The sequence below is a fragment of the Periplaneta americana genome, chromosome 3 (assembly GCF_040183065.1).
Source record: "Periplaneta americana isolate PAMFEO1 chromosome 3, P.americana_PAMFEO1_priV1, whole genome shotgun sequence".
NCBI lineage: Eukaryota > Metazoa > Arthropoda > Insecta > Blattodea > Blattidae > Periplaneta > Periplaneta americana.
In genome coordinates, this window is record NC_091119.1 from 98,785,122 (window position 1) to 98,807,949 (window position 22,828).

Consider the following 22,828-nt stretch of genomic DNA (forward strand, 5'->3'; position numbering starts at 1 on the left):
AACTAGAAATTCGGTATAATCTAATTATTATACCTATTATTTTCTTTTGTGGATTTATCTTCATTTTAGAAAATCGTTTAATTCGTTTTTGATTATGTTAAAGAATTAATTTACTTCAATTATGATAGTGTATTGTTACTGTAAAGAATGTGATACTAATTTTCAAAATAATTTTTGTCGCACCCTATATAGGTCTTCTAGGTACTAGATATTATTATATCCTAGAATTCATGTTTATTTCTCGATTTATAATGTTTCAAATGCACCAGTATTCATTTAACAGAAAGCAGGTTCAGACAGCTTTCGAAATGTCTTATGTATAAGAAATCTGCTACAAACGAATTTTGTTTAATGAAAGTGTAAATGTAACCACGATTATACTTCATTATTAGAAAGTATGGAGTAAACATGCATATATAACCTGTACATTAAAACTGTCAACATTTATCTACAGATGTTCTTATGTACTTCAATATTATGAGTTCATACAAAGTCTGATATTAATAAGTATTGACACAATTAACACACTTTCAGGAGGATTTATTTGAAATTCCTGTTTGTCACATATCGTAATAAAACAAAGTTACCTCAATTACAGGCCATGGAGACCGAAAGGGTAGTGCGAGAAGGCTTCCACCTTTGCGAATACGCTAATTGCCATGAATAGCAATAGGGTTGTCAGTCCTATATGCCTGCTGCCTTTACCTCCAAGGAAATCTCCCTAGTACTCATTTCTGTTAGAGACTGAGTCAACTCCACGGCCATAGTGCAATAGGAAGGATTAGATCAATTGGAAAAATCCACGACCCCACCAGAAACCAAACCTGCGACCTTCAGTTTTGTAACATAGCAACTTAACTATTACTCTAGTGCATTCCCCATCTATGTTTCATAACACCAATAAACTTATCCTTCATTTCTTAAATTAATGGTCTTGTCACACAATACGTGATAAAATTTCTTTTAAATGTATAAAATATGGATAAAAATAAGTAACCTGAAATGCATATCCAGTAAAAATTCTCTCAGACTGTAGCAAATGAGGGTTTCAGAGCTAAAGTCACAAATTTTCATAAATTAAGTTTAATTCACTTTCTGATTATCTGAAGTTGGATATTTTCTGAGAAGTAATGGATCAAGTCTTTATTCCAGGCATTCACCGATAGAAAACTAGGACAAAATATCACAAATTACATTTTTGATTCTGACCTCTGGCAAAGGAAGTGGTATTGGCAAATGGTTGTGTGGGAAAAGTATAATTATAGAAGAATAGGTGTTCTTTCTCATTACACATGTGACGAAATAATTAAAATAATCTCTATATCAAGTAAAAGTTTGTCGCACTAAGCATGGCCACATTTTGCCCGACAGAAAAGAAATGACAGTATACATAGGTACTGTAAATATGAAAAAGTGGTACAAATATAACTCGTTTGCTGTCTGTCCTAAGTTCAAAATATCTAATTTCTCTGAAATATACATTTTTTAGAAGCATATGATCACAACACTGATCCAACTATATTTGGTTGTAGGGCCAGTTGACACTTTCAAAATTAATTCGCGGGCTGAAATGATATAATAATATTAAATTGTTATACTGTAGTTATTAGAAAATGGAAATAAATAAGATACATAAACTATTTTGTCTTATATTTTACAAACTTAAAGAATATAAAGATAACAATCAGATACACTTAATGATAAAATTGAGTTGTGTATTGGGCTTACTATTAATTCAGTATCTATTTCCCTTTGTATACTGACAAGCAGCAATGACGATTTCAGTAAGTCTTGTTATAACTTGTTCTTCTGCTTAGTTTTTAACAATTTCATCGCAGAAAATATGCATTCACATGAGTATGTACTGCCAAACATGGACTACATTTTCAAAGCAAAATTTCGCAAGTTTAGGTCTTTAAGTTCCTTGTTAACTAGTCGCCAAAATTCAATGTGCTGACAATAATTTCTTATAGATACGGTATAAGAAAATTGTCATTCTGTAAGTCACATAGCTCAATCTCCAGATCTGGATCCTCATCGGTCTGAGACGCTTCCATAGGGTTGATAGAAAGAAGAAACCTAAGTTATAATTCTTCAAAACCAGGAAACCTTGAAGTAAATTCCTTCTGAATCTCAGCCATATAGCCTATTTAGAAAATGGAGAAAAATCAGCATCTTCACACTCTAGCTTCATCGTAGATCAGAATTTGAAATGTTTTGTGTCATTTTTAGAAATATCTTCTTTAAAGACGATTATCTTTTTCCTGAACGAAACAATGTGACTCATAAGCTCATAACTAGAGCCCGGATGTTTAGCCATTTATTTTGGTTAAAATAGGCAGGCATATAGGCACTAAAAATAGTAAAAAATAGGCAGTGAAATAGGCATTTATTATTCATGGAAACAGACAAAAAAAGACAAACTATCCCATACAGTACTCACTTTCCTTGGTTACATGTCACAACAAGATACTCGTTTAAGTTGTCAACTGTCGTAGTGAGTCGCCTGTCAGAGAGAATGTTTTTCATGGTGGGAAAAGATTTTTCTACTTCTACTGAAGTGATTGGAGCAGACTTAAAACAACTTATTTCAGAAGGATTGTCTCTACTTTCTTTCAGAGATCGGGAAAAACCGATTGTGTATTGTCTCAAAAAGAGAGTGTGAGAAGAGATTAGAAACTTCAAAGTATGCGTAACTTGTGCGTGCAAGCGACAACAGTAACGGGACCTGGAAACTTGCTTTTAATACTTCCCTAATCCCCTTTCTTTCGCTGGTAAACCCAGAAGTGACCTGATCACTGAGGGTTATACTGTTCAAACATCTTTGTTAAGTGACATAAAAGATGGAATCGGTAGGGGAGAAAAGTTTACGACTTCTTGGAAACATATGTATTGCTGGAGAATAAGATTCTCAGCAAATATTTGTGTGAGGTGAATATATATTTTTAATTTGTAAAACCGTTCTTTTTGTTTTTTGATATAATGTATGTGAGGTTTATATTAAATGCATTAAAAATATAGAAAATATACAATAACGACGTAAAAAAGCTAAAAAAAAAGGCATTTAACCTTAAAATAGGCAACGGGAGCTATAATAGGCAAAAAAGGCAAAATAAAAATTGGTCCTATTGTCCCCAAATGTGTGGAAACGTGTTTATCTCTAATAGGTCTTTCATACATACACTCAGTTTAAAAAAGGCATTTTGCCTAACATCTGGGCTCTACTGTACATAACATAAATATATAGGCAGAAATGCAAGTTCAGGAACCAGTTTATTACTTAATGTGGCTATCAGTTGGAGCACACTGATCTGCAATATTTGCTTCCAGAATTAGACTTTTGGGTATTCCACCGTGTCCTGGAATTTGACATTTCCAACGTTTGTAACCACATACAGGTTGCATCATCAGGGTAATAAATAAGTCCAGAGAGATCGCTTACTCTGTTGGGCTTGTTATGCCAGGCTAATCTGGACGACTTAGCCTGGCATAACGAGCTCAACAGAGTAGGCATCCTCCCTGGTCTTACCTTTTGCCCTGATGATGGAACATGTATGTAGTTCCTAAACATTGCCAATGTCAAATTCCAGGACACGGTGGAACACCCATAAGCCTAATTCTGGTCAAAATCACTGTGAAAGTCTAAAATCTCAAATGTTTGATTTGTTACTTTATTGTATGCAAGAAAATATTCCAAGAAGGAAATCGTTACATCTAATTTTAAAAGAAGTCATTTTGTGTTCTTTGAGTAATTGTAATTATATGTCTTACGTATCATTCCCAAATAAATTCGCTCAGTGATACTGAATATGACGAAAAACTGTCCAATAATTTAATTTACTTACAGACAGATTAGCAGATGGCAAAACGAGAATGTGTAGGCCTATATCCGTGAAAATACTGAAATTATAATTTTTCCGGCATCACATTCTTCCTGAAAAGTGAGTATTTATTAGAAAAGGCAGACATAATCCTCGAAATTGAAATCAAATTATTTTATAGACTTAATAAGGAACAGAAGGAGAGCTTGATTTAACAAGGATTGAAGAAGTTTTCATTATTATCAGTAGTTCTCAATATTGCAGAGTATTAAAAGTACGGTATTTCCAGTTAAGATGTGCATCCAGCTCTTTAAATCTTTGATCAATTATTTCAGCGGGTATACCGTAAGTGATCTCCTTAACATTAGTGATATATATGTCACTTCGCTATTTCCAACCTAATTATATAGTTTTGTATTGTATTGTATGGTATTTATTAACATTCCATGGTATTCATGCATTGCTTTACAGCTAGAATAGGGAACAAGTAAAAAAACTTAATACTGTTATAAAGTCTTAATTTATAGTCACAGTCTAGATGAAATATATATATACAGACGAGATTTACAATATAGTCTACTAGTACAACACATAGTTTTAGTATCAATTTCATGAAGTGTTATTGAATGTCATGAATTCACCTACAGAATAGAAGGCGTGAGAAATTAGGTACTTCTCTAATTTGGCCCTAAATAATCTTATGTTTTATATCGATAGGGAGGCTATTAAAAATTTTTACTGCCATATAACGCACTCCTTTTTGATAGCACAATAGACTTGCCGATGGAGTATGGAAGTCAGCTTAATGGGCAGTGTTTTATTATGAAAGGTGAAATTTAATTTTTACTCTTGTAATAAAAATATATTTGAGGAGTACATATGGCATAAAAATTGACATTACAAAGGCTTCCCAATGAAGTTTAATTTCTTTATTCCTATTGTTCATGGCAATCTGTGAGCATGTTATTATAAACCTTCACCACTGCATTTAAAATATTACGTACATTAGCAATGGAAATATCGTCCCATAAACTTGGTAGAATTGAAAAAACTAACCTACATTTACCAAATTCTGCGCAGGTAAAGGTAATGTATTCTTTATATATGAGTGGGTCATTTGAAGAGTTTCGATGGATTAATACTGAAATTTTTTGTCTACAACTTTTAGGTTCTTTATTATGGCCTAAACAACTCAAAATTTAAGTATGTTCAAGAAAATCTGAGTAAATTTAAGTACGGTATTTCAATAAAAATTGTAATATACTTCCTAGTTGGAAGATTCTGTTTAATTATTACTCTTTTGGTTACTGTGAGAATAAATTTGATTAATTAGGTCTACTGTTTGAATTATCTTGGCCACCACAATTTTTCATTACCTTCACATATACAGATGCCATTGTGAAAATAATCAAAACATAGTAATAGGACTTGGAAAAGGCGTATCGATATTTCAGTTCAAATCTTAAGTTACCTTTATACGAAACATAATGAAAATAAGTATTTTTAGAAAGACTCTGTAACATATTCGGTTTTATGTGCGAAATAAAGTGACTGAATACCCAATGTTGATTGATAGATGGTTGGATGATATCACAGTCACATACCAGGTGCAGAAAAATTATATGGAGAAACTTCTCAGGATGAGTGCTGAGATAAAAAAAAACAAGTTTTACTAAGTAACTAGGGATCCAGAGTGCTTCCTTACAACACTACAGTGTTAAAAAGCATATGGCTTATAGTTAAAGGCTCTGGGGCACAATTGGCCCTACAAAAACCTAAAATATACTTTTTAATAATTGAATTTGGAATTTAGACTAATAGAAAACGTTCCGAAATTTTACTCTTACCATTCAATAATGAATAATGACATTCAACATAGTTGAAACAGTTGATTTCAGTAGATATTTTTCAGATATGTAGTATTTTGCAGACTCCAATTACAAATAACGCATGTGTAACAGAGCTGGGAGTGTGGTTTGGATGAGGTTTGTCATTTCTTATTTTCCTGAAGGGTCATATTTCTCCGCATAAGTATCTTTCACCAACCTCTATAAAATGTCATGTGTAGCAGCTTACATTTTAGCACAAACACTGTGACAAGATTAAAGAGTATATTTTATTTATTAACATAAATTGTAACATTTAAGGCAAATTTATAAACTCTCCGACAGAGTACAGTACCATAAGAAGTGGCAGTTACGCCATTTAGCAAGACTTTGGTGAGTGATAAGCCCGTGATGATTTTTTTCTCGTACCAGAGATGATAATGAACTAGTAATAAGAAGTAAATTTGCTGTTTTAACTATCCACTTACGAAAATAAATCAGTGAATAAATGAATAAATAAATATACAACTCTCCTGGACGATTGCAGGTGAAGTAATATGCTCATTTATAGTCTTCTCTAAATTTAAAACTATAACACGACTGGTAAACATGTACATTACAATGAGTTTAATATTAGTAACAACTAAAACAATACCAAATAATGTTTTATTCAATTTATGAAACACTAGATCAGATGTTCAAAAGTTTTCCATCAACTTTTGCGCAAAGTTGTCTCTCACGCTAAAAAATACTGACATATCCTCTGATAATTGTTGCTTCAGGGAAATCAGTAATCGTATAGTGTTAGTTCAGTGATCTCAGAAACCTGAACACAGATTTACTGCATCCAATTCAGTGATGACCATAAGTGAATGTGAGTAATTTACATCTTTGGACCATAGTCAGTGGCTATACTTTTGTATATCTTCTCTGATGTATCATAAAGTTAATAAAACACTATGAATGTCATTCCAGTGGTTTTTGTTTATCGTAAACTACATTGTAATGTGAAAATATTTTTTACAGTATGAAATGTAAGAAAGCACTAACAATGATGATTCAGTAAATTGTGTTTGTTTAATCCAGCAGTTGGCATGAGAGCATAGCATATTCTATGAGTGGGTACCACTGCTTGCTCCGTGTCTTGACTGGGCAAGTGTTCAGATCACTTCTCAGATATACTGGATCATCACGGCAGAACATGTGAAATCTAGCAAAAGAAGGGATAAGGAGACCCAATCTGATAGACCGAGGCATGATAGGTACTTTATATCTGCAATTAACAACTGTGCAACATGTCTAAAATTGTTATGACAGCAAGAAAATATAATATTGAAAGACACTACAAAGCTAGACACGTTCTCACGTATGATGAATTAGGAGAGAAAGAACGTTTTAAGAAGTTTGAATACTGTACCTAAAATCATCAAAAGCAGTAATTTTTTTTTTTGTTATATGTTATATTCTTGTGATTTCTTTTATTCCAGGTTATTGAATACCTAAAATCATCGAAAATGTTTTTTTTTTTTTTTTTTTTAATTTGTGTATGTTATATTCTTATGATTTCTTATATTCTATGTTATTGATGCAGTATATTTTCTTTAATTTAAGCTAACACCGATTTATTTTTATTTGTAGATTTAGTTAGTTAATGGTTTACCTTTGCACTTCATTTTTGTAACGTTTCAATCAGGAAACGGATTTAGAGCTTGGAATCAAGTTGCTATTTCAGCTAGATACAAAATCGCAGACTTAAATGCAAGAGAATGCAGATTATTTTCAGAATGACCTTTCATGAAACCGTGCTTACATATAATTGCTCAACTGCTTAACATGAACAACCTCTCAGCTCGAACTGTGACTAGCCATATAGAACTTAGTTCAGATGTCGAACAGCAATTATCATTACTATGAAAGAATTCGTAGTATTTCTGTCTCCTTCGATGAAAGTACGGATACTGTTCGTATTGGACAATTAGTAATTTTCATTAAAGGCATGGACCAACATCTTTGTGTGAAGAGGAATTTTTAGAAACAATTCCTTTAATGGACAAAATTACAGGGTAAGATATTTTCATAGTTGTGAAGGACACCGTAAACAATTGCAGTTAACATAGGAAAATGTGTCTGTTGCTACAGACATAGCTCCTGCTATGATTGGCAAAACTGTTTGTTTCCCGTTTGCAATCTGAAATTATAAGCATATAATTCGAGTATTTTGTTAGTCAGTACACTATATACTTCATCAGGAAAGTTTGTGCGCCAAAGTTCTTAAATATGAAGAAATTATTGAAACTGGAGTGGAGACAGGTTTATTAGATCTGCAGGACTAAATCACAGAAAATTTATATAATATTTACAAGATATCGAATAGCCACATACAGATTTTTCTTATTTTTGTGCCTAAGGTTTTCCATTTTAGAGAAGAGATCAGATTGTTCCTTGAAATGAAATACAAACGCATTTCTGAGCTCACAGACACATCGTGGATATCAGATCTTCTTACTTTACAGAATTCATTCCATAGCACTATGAATGTGCTATTGAGCTGTTCTGGAAGTAAGGTGAAGAGAAAAGCTCTGGGCCTTTATTACATGTGAAAGATACCTTTTCTCATGGAAAAATATAGATCTAGATGCTCTATTACATCTTTACAGATGTCACCAAGATAAGAGATAGTTCATAGTGTGGCATGCTGTACTTGTACAAGAACACGGCCGTTCAGCTACCCAATCATTCACAGAATAGGAGTGGTAAGCACAATAAGCCTCAGACTGCAGTGCAAGCCTTTGGGTCCCTCCTCCGTACAAGAGAGAAAAAGAAAAAGATAACAGATGTGGACCACTGTTATAGAAAAGAGAAAGTAGTTGTCAATTCAAACCGTCACTAGTTCACAATCTTAGGTGTACCTAATTAATTATATCGCTGATGTATTAATGATACATGCGGAAATAAAATGGACATCAACTGAACCAAGATCAGTCGAAAAGAGCCACTGACAAAATTGTCAAGTGAGTACTGTGGTATCAGAAACATACTACCAATCAAGTTTCAATCTTTTACTATGCCTGGATTGTGATTAAGTTTTTGGGTTTCACAATATCTCTTCAGCATTTAGAAATTACTCATTCTTAGAATAGTATAGCTTGATATTTAGAATATTTGCCTACTTTGTTGGACCCATTATACTTCAATAGCCCAAACAACTGGATGAAGGTGATAAAGTGCCGAAAATGCTACATACAAGTATAACTGATGTACAAGAGTGATCGAAACGTCGCATACCTGTAAACAAGTTTACGTAAATTGTATCGAAGTTAATTTAATTATATCTCCTATCTCAAGATAGCACTATAAGACTGTTGACAGAAACTGGAATCTTTATCTATCATGTGATGGTTCTATGACATAACCAGTATGCAGTATCAGTATAGCTTTGTTCATAGAGGAATTAAAATGTAATTTTTCCAGGAACAATGGAGTTTCTTTGTTGAGCATTATTTCGTTAAGTCATTCTTATGTACGTGTTGCAGATGATTTTCTTCGGATATATCCTAATTTACCTCTGAGTGAAGTTCTGACTGATATGTACATCTATTATTAGGCAGTCATCACATATGTGTCAGAGGAAGAACAATTGTTTGTATACATCTGAAGTCTGATTAGTGTAATATGTAGTTAGTCGGTGATGTATGCAATGGAGGGAAAAAGGAACTGGCCACCCTACTCCATTATCTCTTGACCTTCTGGGCTAAATGCCTCATAAGTGGTGTCTTGTTGGTATCATTGTGAGATTCAGACTGTCTTCGAACAGTTGACTAAACAACAACAATAGCCTAATTCTACAATCCCTAACAATTCAACTATATGAAGATTAATCAAGCGTTTTCAGAGATGCGTATCAGTTACAGATAGGAAAAAGTCCAAGAGAACGGCCATTTTGACTGATATCAAATTGTCACCTACAGAATTTTTTCTTTGGGTTATCTCAAAGAAAATATCTATACAAAATAATCCATTCGCTTTGATGACCTAAGAGGAACATTATGATGACGATTGCCCGCATCAATTTTACAGGTAACTTGCCTGTAAATCACAACGTGGCATCAAATACAGTGAAAAGCAGGCCATTTCGAACATATGTTTTGAATCACATGCCCACAGCACACAGATAAGTAATTCTTCTGCGATATTGATTCATTAGGGAAAAATTATGCATTGTATGTTTTCGAAGACAATTTAAGGGACTGATTTTTAAGCTCACAAAAAGGAGTAAGTACCAACTTTAATGAAAACCTTGCGTGAATCTCAAGAGAACTGATACGGTCTAATGGTCTACTGAAAGTTGACACGACTTTTGAAAGTAATGTGAAATATTTTTAACCATGATGAAGATTTAAATTTGGCTACATATGTTAAGTAACAAAACTTTTTACGATTTATAGATTTGCGGCAAAGTTTACAAAAAGAACAGTTCCATATGGTGAAAATACATGACACTGAATTCACGACCATTGCCATGATATTTACAGCTCAGCGGTACACCGACTTTTGACATATTGCACGAATGTTAAATATGTGTAAAATCCATTAATTTGATACTACTTCTTCAAACAAGCAGATAATGAAGAATTGAAAATTTATTATCTTTCCTGCCAGTAGTCAACCCTGTTATTGATGCCACTGTAGTTATATACCCTATCGAAAATATTTAAAAGAACAGAAATGATTGCTTCTTGAAAACTAGAGCATTGTTGATTTTTAGTCAACTGTCTGAAGACAGGTTTGAACCTCACAAGTGATAACAAGAAGGCACCACTTATAAGGCAACTAGATCAGGAGATAATGGGGCAAGATGAACAGTTTCTTTCCCCCCCTCCATTGCATACATCGCCAATTAGCTGCATATTACACTAATCAAACTTCAGATGCATACGAACAATTATTGTTCTTCCTCTGACACATATCGTCATGTGACTAGAGTACTATTGTTCTTTTTATGATGAATTTCACTTCGGTTGTGTTCAGTACCATAATTTTTTCTTTCATAAGAAGGCAGTCAGTTATCAAAATCAATAATTTTCAAACTGCGAACAGAGCAGTCAATAATAATAATAATAATAATAATAATAATAATAATAATAATAATAATAATAATAATAATAATAATAATAAAATTAATTATATATACTGTATATTTGAAAATTAAATTAAACAATTTTAAAATTGATGAAAGGTCTGTTATTTTTGAAAGGCAGAAACAGACTAGAGAACACAAAATAGGCGCACTAAATAAAATTATGCAAAATTACTCCTGTAGTAATTATGCTGAAACAAATTTATTCCTTTATTCCTTTGTAATTCTTTAGTAGGCTATATCATACGAATTAAAAATGACATTTTGTGAAATACCTGGGCTTTAGATTTAATTAATTATCTGATATATGTATATGGTTAGTCAGGGGTGTAGTCGTGCCAGGACAGGCACTGCCCCGGTACTTTTTTCTACAATCTAGGAGCACCCTGCTTCTTTATTTTTACTTTTTAAAATAATAAATGTTTTACTTGCTTCTATTCAACTTAGTATTTTACAAGTAAATAGCAGGGTCAGTTTATTTTCTTTGGTGCATTGAAGTCTCTGTGACTGTGATTCTGTTTACAATAGGTGTTAAATGAAAGCTCTTGTTCTGATGATACAGTATATCATTCTTTTGAAAATTCATATTTAAATCGTCTTGAAATGTGATTTATTCATTGTAAGGGTTCACATGCCAGGAAAACAACTATAAAAGCTTCTATTTTTCTCTCTCGAAACAATTAAGTACATACCGGTATTGTAAATGCCTTTGACTTATTATATAAAGGGGTACATACTACTGTCCATGAAAGTTGTAATTCAGTAAGAAAATTATAATAGATACTGTGTATAAATCAAAATTAAACTACCCGCCTAATACGCAGTTGCTGTAAATATGCGGTATCCACACGGTTCATTGAATAGCATCTTGTTGGGGTTTATCTTAATAATAATAATAATAATAATAATAATAATAATAATAATAATAATAATAATAATAATATTATTATTATTATTATTATTATTATTATTATTATTATTATTATTATTATTATTATTATTATTATTATTATTATTATTATTTTCACTATGTGCTCTGGGTACTATTTTATTTATGACTACATACCTGTGGTTAGTTCAATTAAATTAATGATACTGAGGCATCGACAGTACCTAATAATAAATGCTGTTTCTCAGATTTATAGTTTTACTGTAATAGTTTACTAATATTATCATCAGAGTTTAACAAATTATTGGGTTCATCTTTATACTTGATTGGGCTATCCAAGTATAATGAACAAAGCAAAGTTGACGAATCTTCCGTATCTTGATTGAGACTACCTAAAATGAAACAAGCAAATAAATCTAAAACAATAGAGACATTAAATATTATTACAGTGTTGCGAAATACACAAAAAAAGTATAGAATGAGAAAATGCACCAACATGATTTCTGTGCTTTCAATATCCGAAGAATAATATAGCGTGACTTGTTTGAGTCATTTGATATTTCAATAGTTGGCTACTCCCAAATGTTTTGAAATGAAAACATCTACATATGAATAAATTGTGAATACGCGAGTTACGAGCACTCCAGCAGACGCCATATGCTTAAAAAATCATGTCCAAAATGATGAAAGAAACTCCAAATATTAGTTGTGTATGCTGGAAAGAAGAGACCACTTGACATAGAGTATAATACATATTGATTTGACACAGTAACCTCAGAAGATACGAACTGTTTAGTATTATAACTAGGAGGTGAGAATATCAGTAAAACAGGTTGAGAGTAAGCTTCTGATACTGTTGATTAAATTTGCAGGCTATTTAATTAACTTCGTTCTTTTAACGTTAATGGGCTCATTAGATCGAAAGTGCTTACAGGTAATCTAATACGCCAATAGATCCATTCTGCCCTATTATAACGTTGGAATAAATTTTAGCATGACAATTTATACATGATATGGAGTATCAGACGTCTGGTAATGCACCTTGAGTATACAGAATGTCTAGTGTATAATCGGCTATCAAGTATCCTCCTACAAACAAGACAGCAATTTCCTCAATCAGTCAACAACAGCACACCAGGTGACTCACCTTTCCGGATGAGGAGGCTAGTGACCCTGCGCAGGGCCTCACGTGGCGACCGGTGGAAGAACTTGGGCGACAGGTTGGGAGGCAGTGTGAGGGGTTTGCGAGCGTCCCTTGCGGACTCCCAGGGCCCAGGCGCACTGTGTCCGGGGGCGAGGCGGTCTAGGTGCTCGATGGAAGCAGGACGTGGCTGCTGTCGATGTCGTGGGTACCAACCTCGTCCGGGACCCCCTGCCAGGCGCAGCAGCTCGGCGCCAGCAAGGGCCTGACTCAGTCCTCCTGACCCCAGTGCCACTCCCGTGCCTACCCTTCTGCTGTACCCTCCAGATGCAAGGCCCCCTGGTCGGGGTGCTGTCCGTGCCATACTGGGTATTTCGGGAGCCCTACGATGTGGAGTGCGGGGAATGTCGCAGCCCCGTGCAAAGATTGGCGTCTCGGGCAGCGAGCATGAGGTCTGAAGTGCCTCCTCACGAGGAGACTGCGCCCCACGCTTTTGGAACGTGCGACGCCGAAGTGGACCTGGTAGTTCTGATGGCAGTGTCCGTCGTTCTGCAGGAACCTGTGTCAAACAGCAATTATGAATTCAGACTGTATACAGTTTCTTTTGTTTCTCTCGCCATTTTTATTCAATTATCGTTACATATTGAAGAGCTGTCAAAATGTAACAACAATCATATGACATAACAACAAAATAATAGGACTTCACGTGGAACATAACAGGAGGGCATTCGATAAGTAATGCTAACAATGCTGTAAATCAATGCTCCTAGCAGTGACCATTGAAATCTTGTATTACATAATACAGCAGCAATTATTTCATAAATATGCAGTATTGAAAGACTCGAAGTAACCATATTTTGTAAATACGGTGACTGTTTCTGATTTGCAGCACATAATACAACCCTAACAAATGTTCAGTAGTGCTCCATAAAATATCCACATTGCAAGAGGAAAAAATGAAACTCGGCACTTTAGGGTATTAAAAAGAGCTTATGGGAGAGAAATCCTACCACAATGAATTATTATAAAATGGGTGAAAGCGAGGCATTCACTTTCAATCAGGAGCTGTCAGTAGCGACCTGTGGACCATTTATGTTGAAAGGCTGATACATGGATTATTGTATGACTGATCAGAAAGATTTATTCTAATTTTCATACCACTCGCGTGTGTGTGTGTGTGCGTGCGTGCGTGGGGTTGTGTGTGTTTGAAAGACAGACTTATCATTAGGTCCACTAGACTAAGCTCATTTATCTTTTATGGGTGATAAATTGTTGCATTTGTCATCGATGATCAGATCCATGGGCATGTAATGCAGTGACAGTAAGGCCATGTTCATTTACAGTATTTCATTTTATGCATTAAAGTGAATGGTGAAATGGTGAAATTATAGCAAAGTAAATGTGAGTATCATTGAAGAGACCTGTTCCAACACTTCCTTTGTTCACCAGAAATTCCTCCAAGACTCGCATTTGAATTAGTCTGTTGAATGGAAAGCTCTTGATCTAGTTGTCTGACTAACAGTGCGCCTGTCATTTATTTGTAACAACTTAAGTTAAAACACTATAAACATTTAGGATTTAGGTTGATATTCTGATTTACTTACTTACTTACTTATGGCTTTTAAGGAACCCGGAGGTTCATTGTCGCCCTCACATAAGCCCGCCATGGGTCCCTATCCTGAGCAAGATTAATCGTCCCTACCATCATTTTCTCTATAACCCCAAAACCAAATGGTGTTGTACGGCGGCAGGCAAGTGGGTGGGCGGGCAGATAGGTCAGTATTTCAAGCAGAAAAACGCAGGTATTGTGCGATCCAGCATGCAAAGTGTGTACATGTTTGGTCAGTTTTAGTTTTATTTAACGTGTTTGGTGATCTGTGCTCTGTTTAGTTTTATCTTTGGGATATGTTAAAACATAAACTGTACCGTATGTGAACAATCTTCATACATTACAGGAACTTCAAGAAAATATTCGGGTCGTGATCTCCAGCATTCCAAGGCAGGAATTGGATCGCGTATTTCAGCATCCTCTTTGCTAGTGTAAGCGTTGTATTGAAGATGGTGAAGATCATTTTGAACATCTTATGTCTTAAGGTAAGGAAATAAACACCATTAAATTAATTTTATGGAAGATAAACTAACACTAAATACGGGTAGAAAGAATGCATACCAGGCCACTTAGTAGTTCAATTACCGCAAAATGCCGCTGGGTGTTAATGTTTGAGAGCACTGCCTGCCTGCAGGTGCCTGGATTGCATCTTAAGTTGAAGATGCCGTATTATACACTTATGACATAAGAGCAGAAAGTGCTAATGCCAGTTGTTTAAATTAAATTTACTACCACTTAAAGGAGACAGTAGTTGTAGTTGGATCGGCAATAAACAAATTATGTTTCTGTTCTGTTTTGTTATAATAGATTTGCACACAGTATGAATTATTGTCGAAATGATTTTGGTATCCGAGCACCGGTGGAATGAACTGTAGGAAGGGAATTTAGTCCCTCTTATCGTCTGACTTCCTTCCCCTTGAATTCACGTATAATTGCTCTGGTGAACGCAAATATTCTTGTTTACAATGAATTAAGAATTATTTACATTCAAATATTAATAACCAGTATTGAAGACAGACTTCATGCTTTAGTTGTTCTTGAGCACTGTGTCAATACTGTTGGAATCATAGAGACATGACAATCTAATAAATCTATTCTGTAATAAAAAGTCAAGATGCCAAAAGTGATGATTCAAATACAGTACCGATATTTTGGCAATCACATAATATGCTAAGCCAATGTAACTGATCTGATACATAGGTAAATCTGTTATAGTGGCTGTTCATTAGTTAATTCTGTGCTATAATACATGTTTATGCATAATGTTTAAATACGTGAAACAGCTTAAAAGTTTTTACTGTAATAAAAAGGACCAATTTTTTTTATATTTCCTACTTTCTTGCTGACATCAAACAGCTTTAAAAATAAATGTAGTGTCTATTTGTTATTAAAGAATACATTAAAGTACTGAATATATTTATAAATTAATTATTATTTTCAAAATTTCATTTTAGAATACCAATATGTGATTACTTCAGGCAAAGTGTAGTATTCGCTGTATAAACTACAGCAGCGAAAGTTTCAAATCCACTTCTGACTAAGTGTTAAACTATTCTTCCTCAATATGCACAGCATTGACAGATTCATTGATAACGCAGTGTTTACTGTTGAATTCCATAAGGCAATTGAAAGACTGGACTTACTGCTATAGCTTAGTGCCTTCTAATTCATTGTATTTAGAGTTGTGCATTGAAAATGCAATTTTTTCCAATCTTATGTCAGCCGAATAATATATTTAATAAGGACGTATGTACAATTTATGGTACAGTTACCATGTTTATTTTTTCTTCTTCAAGTGACAGACATGATTCCAGGTATTGACATCAATATTCCAGGAATTATGATTGACTTACGAATTGTATGGAACAATATAGGAGTTTGTGTCCACAGAATATGATATGGTGAAAAATTCTCCTTAGTCTTGTTGCTTTCTGCATCATCACTGCATATACCAGTAAATTATGGAGAAATATGGAACGACTATTCTTAGAAACTTTGGTGCAAACACATTGACAGTGCAATGGAAGGGAACAAGTCACCATCTTTAACTCAAAATATAACTATGTTACGAGTGATTGTGAGACTCTCTTATGTGCCTCGCACTGTGTACCATAAAGTGGGGTGAATTCGATCAAAAATTTCAGTTTTTTTGTAGTTATATACCATATAAAATTGTTACAGCATAACGCCAATTTGAATTTAGTTTCATTGAAACTTGAGGATAATATGTCCATTTAGTTTTTAATTATAATTTAACATAATTTAAAAAGTTAATTGTTGATCGGTTTCACATCACAAATTGAGGTGAATCCGATCACATATATATTTTCCCTATTCTATCGGATTCAGACTGCCAATGGATGAAACCGATCACTATTTTGTGTTTTTAAAAATATGTACAAGAAAAATACATCAAATTTTAGTACTGTTCAACTTTTAATCTCATATAATATGTGTTAGAAATGTATAAAAGTAGCTCATCATCGATTCACTTAACATATATTCTGTACAAAATTTCTCAAATACATAATATTGACATCACATGTATAATTCATATCTTAAACTAGCTCCAGTGATATAAAGTTTCAAATGGTGTGACTTACTACTCAATGCCATGATTATTAACGTTGTTGAAAAGTTAATGTATACCACGCCTTCCATGCTCTGGCACAGCACAAGTAAATCCTGAGAGATTGCAGATTCTCCGTCATCAGCACTTTCATCATCACTTCCAACAATGCCTCTCACTACACTTCCTTTGCCTGGAGTTTGGGGTAAGTGTTTTGCTCGACGAGTTTTTATATTTGTTGATTCATCAAAACGAACCTTTTTCAGCTGCATTTCAAATTTCTTCTTCTTCTTCTTCTTCTTCTTCTTCTTCTTCAGAAATCTGAACAATTATTTTATTGGGACAGAAGGGAACAATTACTGCCTTCCCGAATCCAGACAAGGCATTAGATTAAGAATTCATGCCTATGTTTTCAAGTGCTCACTTTGTTGTACACTGCATGATCGGATTCACCCCACAAAATTGTAATACTGTGTTTAGTGAAATGTAACATCAAATTGACATAAGCTATGCACATGGAAATTAAAACTAGTAGGCCTACTTAAGAACATTCTTAGAATGTAAAAATATCATGACATACGGTACCAATTTGACAACAATGATAAGTTGCAACAGGAGAAGTTATCTCACGCACTACCTTCTACATTATAATGTATGCTGCGTTTGTGGAAGAAGGTTGAAAAGAAAATCTGTTGACTTAGTGCTCTGTAGCTGACCATTGTTGTAGACCAATTACTTAAGAACAAAAAACAAAAATCAGCTGCGCTATTATTATAGTGAAATACGCACACTCATCATTATTGAAAAATGTACAAATGATCGGATTCACGCCATATGATCGGATTCACCCCATTTTACGGTACATTGGCTAGCAATGAGAGCAAAGCTTGAGATAACAATACAATAACATAGGACAAACACAAAGCTACTGGGCTCACCCAATTCAAGGGAGTTTCCTCCTGAGTTTGACAGCCCATATGAATGAGAATTTCTTATTTTGTGATTGTATGGCTGGAATGGATGTTTCTCAGTTCACTACACACTAGTGAGCATTTATGTTTTTATGGTATTCATTAATATTGCGTATCAAGAACAAATAAGATTTGCAGAGGATTTTCCAGGTGTCGAAGTTCTTTGCCATTCTACAGTGCATAATCTTGTTACAAAATTGAGAGAGACTGGAAATTCAGAAGAATAAAAACATAGGTGGAGACGACATGTTTTGACACAGAAAACATTGTATAATATACCGGTAATACTTTTTAAATAAAGCTTTGTATTTTATTTCTATTTTTACGCGACTATCTTGCAGGCCACATTGGGGGCAGTAGCACAGCTGCAGGCAGTAAAAGTGCCGCTTACAGATAAGGAACTAAATCTGGAGTATTGCATCATCTTACATAATATTAGGTCTATTTCTTGTTCATGTGAATATGCAGCGAGCACCTCAAATGTCCATTCACTGAATGACTAAACTGTAGCATAGACCTAAATGTGATTTATTTTGGAATTTAGAGGAAACATTGGCTATTTTCAACAAGCTGGAGTATCATTACTTTAATTTCTTCGGGGCGCTTCTTCAGACCAAAAGAAAGTGAAAAATAAAAAAAAGGTATGTTTGATCCTCCCGCTTAGGGTAACCATTGGGTACTGTAATTAATTGAGTACAGGATAAGATGATAACAGAAAATTCATTTGTTGTCAATTCAGAATTTCGACCATTTTAAACTAGTTTCATTGTAGTATGGTAACTCAACCGCACTTTTCATACAACAATATCATTAGACAGTAAAATAAATTCTTAATTTAATTAGCATGACTTTCTATGTTACGATAAGGATTATGAAGCAATGGCAAAGTGACAGGAATCAAAGCAAACATGTTACAATCACTTCAAACAGTTTGGTGCGTAACAACCAGTTCACTGAATGACTTCTCGTATTCTTGTCCTAAGAAGGTGTTTTTCATTAACATGAGACTTAACGATTTTAAGTTGTTCACTTTCTGTTATTCAATATAAATGTCCAGATCCTTCCCATCTCTTGTTAAATTTTCATAGTTTTAACACAGTAATATAACCAGCTTTTGTAAGAGATTATCAGAGAAAGACATAGCATACATCTCTTTAAATTCATTTATACTTTGATTTACACAGAAGACAAGTTAATACTCAATTAATTCTGAGCAAAGAACCGAAAGCAGCATAATCACTGGAGCTACATAAATCTCTCTCTAGATAAAAATTTGTCTGGCTATATATGGTAACCTGGACTGTTTGTTCATGATGGACCTAAGCAATTGAAGTGGTTAGATCAATAATCATTCAAGTCCATTTACACAAGTTTCGAGAAAAATGCAAACATTTTTTTTTATTTCTTACCTAATTATTATTTTTTGCACATAATATTTCTGGTTGTTTTCGAGATCAAGACAAAATAATATACCAACTTTTAAAGTCGTAACACTTGTGGAAATATCCAAAATTTAATTTCAAATTTGCAAAAAATTAATGGCCAGAAGTGGACTTGAATGGTTACTGATCTCACCGCTTCAATTGATACATAGCTATTATATTAATTCTTCTAACCTTGATCGAACATGTGTGAAAGAATCTTTTATATATGTTATTTAACAACACTTTAACAACTGCACAGTTATCTAGCATTGATGGAATTCATAAGTGAGACTTTGGCGAGCATTCACCATTATCTAACATTCACCTTACAGTTTTGATAAATTCCGTAATAAATCCAACCAGTATTCACTACAATGGAGTAATGGTTAACATGCCTGGCCATGAAACAAGCGAGCCCGGGCTCATCCTGGTTGGGACAAGTTACCCACTGAGGTTTTTTCCGAGGTTTTCATTCAACCAATTGAAGCAGAATTGCTCGGTAACTTTCGGCACTGGACCTCAGACTCCTTTCGCCATCATAATTACACATCTCCTTTTCATCATCGTCACCATCTCTGTCCTATATTTTGGGCTTGTTCCACTATAGAGTTGGCTGCGGGCCACCACTGAACTTGGACCCGGTGGTATGTGGTGATTAGTTGCTAGTGGTGGTACTATGTACCGTGGGCTCTGCCTGGACTCATGGTAGCTCATTTGACCACGGTTGGGAAACTATGGTGATGCCTACGTGGTAAGGTAAAAGGATTCTGTAGGATGTAGGGAAGTTCGGAGGCAGCTCGCAAGGGAATCTGTAGCACGGGAGCCTTAGGGCATGCACACCATTCCATTCCAGGTAGTACAATGGACCAACCCAAATGGCCTACATGTGAGGGCAGTCCAACCATCCCTCAAGGAGGACTAATAGATAGATAGAAACCCAACCAGGTAATCAGCCTAATCGGGACTTGGGCCCAAATCCAAACACAGCTTTGTTGAATGAGTCCTGCTCACTAACCCCCAAAGAATACTGGTGGCAAGAAGCACTTAATGATAGTATTATTAATATTTCATAATAATTACTAATAAAGTAAATCCTCCTCCTCATCATCATCATCATCATCATCATCATCGTCGTCGTCGTCGTCATCATCATCATCATCATCATCATCATCATCATCATCATCATCGTCATTGTCATTGGCTATTATCATTATTAGCATCCAAGTCGAATTGCAGTAGTTTCTGTTTCATTATAACCTTGGTTTTTCGTCACTATTTACAATTTAACATTTTTATATATTCTGTTGTCATTCATCCTATGTATGTGTAAATACCATTTTTCTTCATAAAATTAGTGGTATTACAGTTGCTTTCATATCCTACCGCAGGTCTTAAACACATTTCAGCAGCTTCTGTTCGTTGTCTTATTGGTAAAATTTTATCTAATTTTAAAAGAGTTTAATAAATTTCTTACTTTTATATCCTGATGTTCGTTTTATTGTACTATAAAGAGGCTGGAATTTATTTAATTTTGTATTTAAGTTTTTATTTTTGGTACAGCTTACTTGAAATTCGAAGTAAAAATGAAATTTTTCACCAGTTATATTACATTTCTTTTACTAGTTTCCTGCCTTGAAATGATAAAACTTCGGGTTTCCTTACGAAATTCTCATACAGTTTTTGACAGTGGCATTAAGTTTATGTAGGCTACACTTCTTTGTAATTCTTATTCTGCTGTCATAATAAGAACCTTATTATTAGAAGAGAGTGCTAGATTTAATTTGACATTTTCTGTATAAAGCAATATTAATAGTAACACATTATTATGCTTTTGGAGCAGATGAGTGCAGTGGATTTAAATATATAAATTACATACCTTACTATGAATGAATGAATGAATGAATGAATGAATGAATGAATGAAGGAATAGTTACAATTTTTTTCGAATTTGAATCAGTAGTTCTCCCTCTCTCAGTTTTAAAAGCATCCTATAAAAAATAATTACTGTATGATATAATAAATGGATGAATATTATACAAGTTCTTCAAAATCAGATATGTCCCAAATGGTCCACAGCTTGCCATTAAGCCAGCAACTCTATCAACTGACATCTTTCCACCATTGCTCATTAATGTGATATAGTTATTCCATCGACTCAGAATAGCTTCAGTAGTTTATAATCATAGTTAAACAAAGCAATTTAAACAACTACCAGATTTTAACTGTAAATAAAATTTCTAAAAGCCATTTATTGTGAGCCACTTTTCTTTTACGCCATATAACAAAAGATACTACATATGAATGTAAACTAATAGACCTATTAAACCAATAAACAATAAAAAGTCTCAAAACATCACGTGAAAGAGATTCTGATCAACTCCAGCAGGCCATGTCCAAACAAGATCTGAAATTGGTCTGCATCTACACCTTATATCTGTATGTAGAAAATAATGTACTGTTAAAATTTGAGATGTTTTCGAGATTCCTTTATATTTCACGTGATCATGCCATCATCATTGTTAATCATCTACCATTTCATTTCACATGCTTAAAATATTTTATTTATTTTTTGTGATAATATAATCATTCCTAATTTTGTTAGTCTTTTGGCAACTGCTATTTCCTCAAAAGAATCTCATTTCTCTAACTTCCTTTCCTCTTTTGCTGTTTTGTTAGAAGTCAATATTTTCCCTTCATATAATAGTGTTCGTAAAGCCATAGATTTATTGGATTTCTGAAATGTATGAATTTTTTCTTTTCCATAATATTTTTTATTATGCCATACTGGTACAGTATTTGAAAATTATTTTTATATTTCGGTATTTACGATTAACGCAACTTATAAGGTATTTCAGCTATTTCAAGAAAGGAACATTTTCAATTGAAATAATTCTACATGTAATTACTGTTTTCATTGTGAATGTCATAATTTTTCCCTTTTTGTTATTTTTATGTTATGTTCCTAAACAATAACTTTGTTCAGTTGAGATAAAATTCTTTACAAGTTATCTTCTTGTCTTGTGCTAACTGGCCATCAGCAAATAAGAACTGCAGTTACAAATTTCCTGTTCGGGTGTTGATTCAAATAACAATCTGTAATATGTCATAGTTTCGTTAAATAACATGGGCGACAAAAGGTACTCTTGCGTTAGTACCAGATTCATATTCATTGGAGAGAAGCTTCTGGGACCTGGATATTTTATTTGTATCATAGTCTCTGTATATACTCGTACCAAACATAGATTTTTAACAATTGAGAACCGTTTTTGCAAAACTTGCTATCTGCCAAATTTTCAAAATTGAGATTTTGGTGGATTAGTTAATATAAGACAGGCCTCTACATGATGATAAAGGCTGCTTAGGAAAATCTTATTAGTTATTATTTCCTTCACAGTAATGTGTCAAAGTGTGATCGTTTTTTCAAAACTTGCTTTCTGCTAT

The 22,828-nt window shown here is 33.9% G+C and overlaps 1 protein-coding gene across 1 annotated transcript in view; it reads right to left on the reverse strand.

The window, feature by feature from the left end:
* Window positions 1–22,828, reverse strand: part of LOC138696314 (ras-associated and pleckstrin homology domains-containing protein 1) — a 453,731-nt gene that overhangs the window by 119,815 nt on the left and 311,088 nt on the right. The window contains exon 6 of the mRNA XM_069821103.1: window positions 12,821–13,373. Coding sequence (XP_069677204.1) covers window positions 12,821–13,373 — 553 coding nt within the window. The remainder of the gene's footprint in view (window positions 1–12,820; window positions 13,374–22,828) is intronic.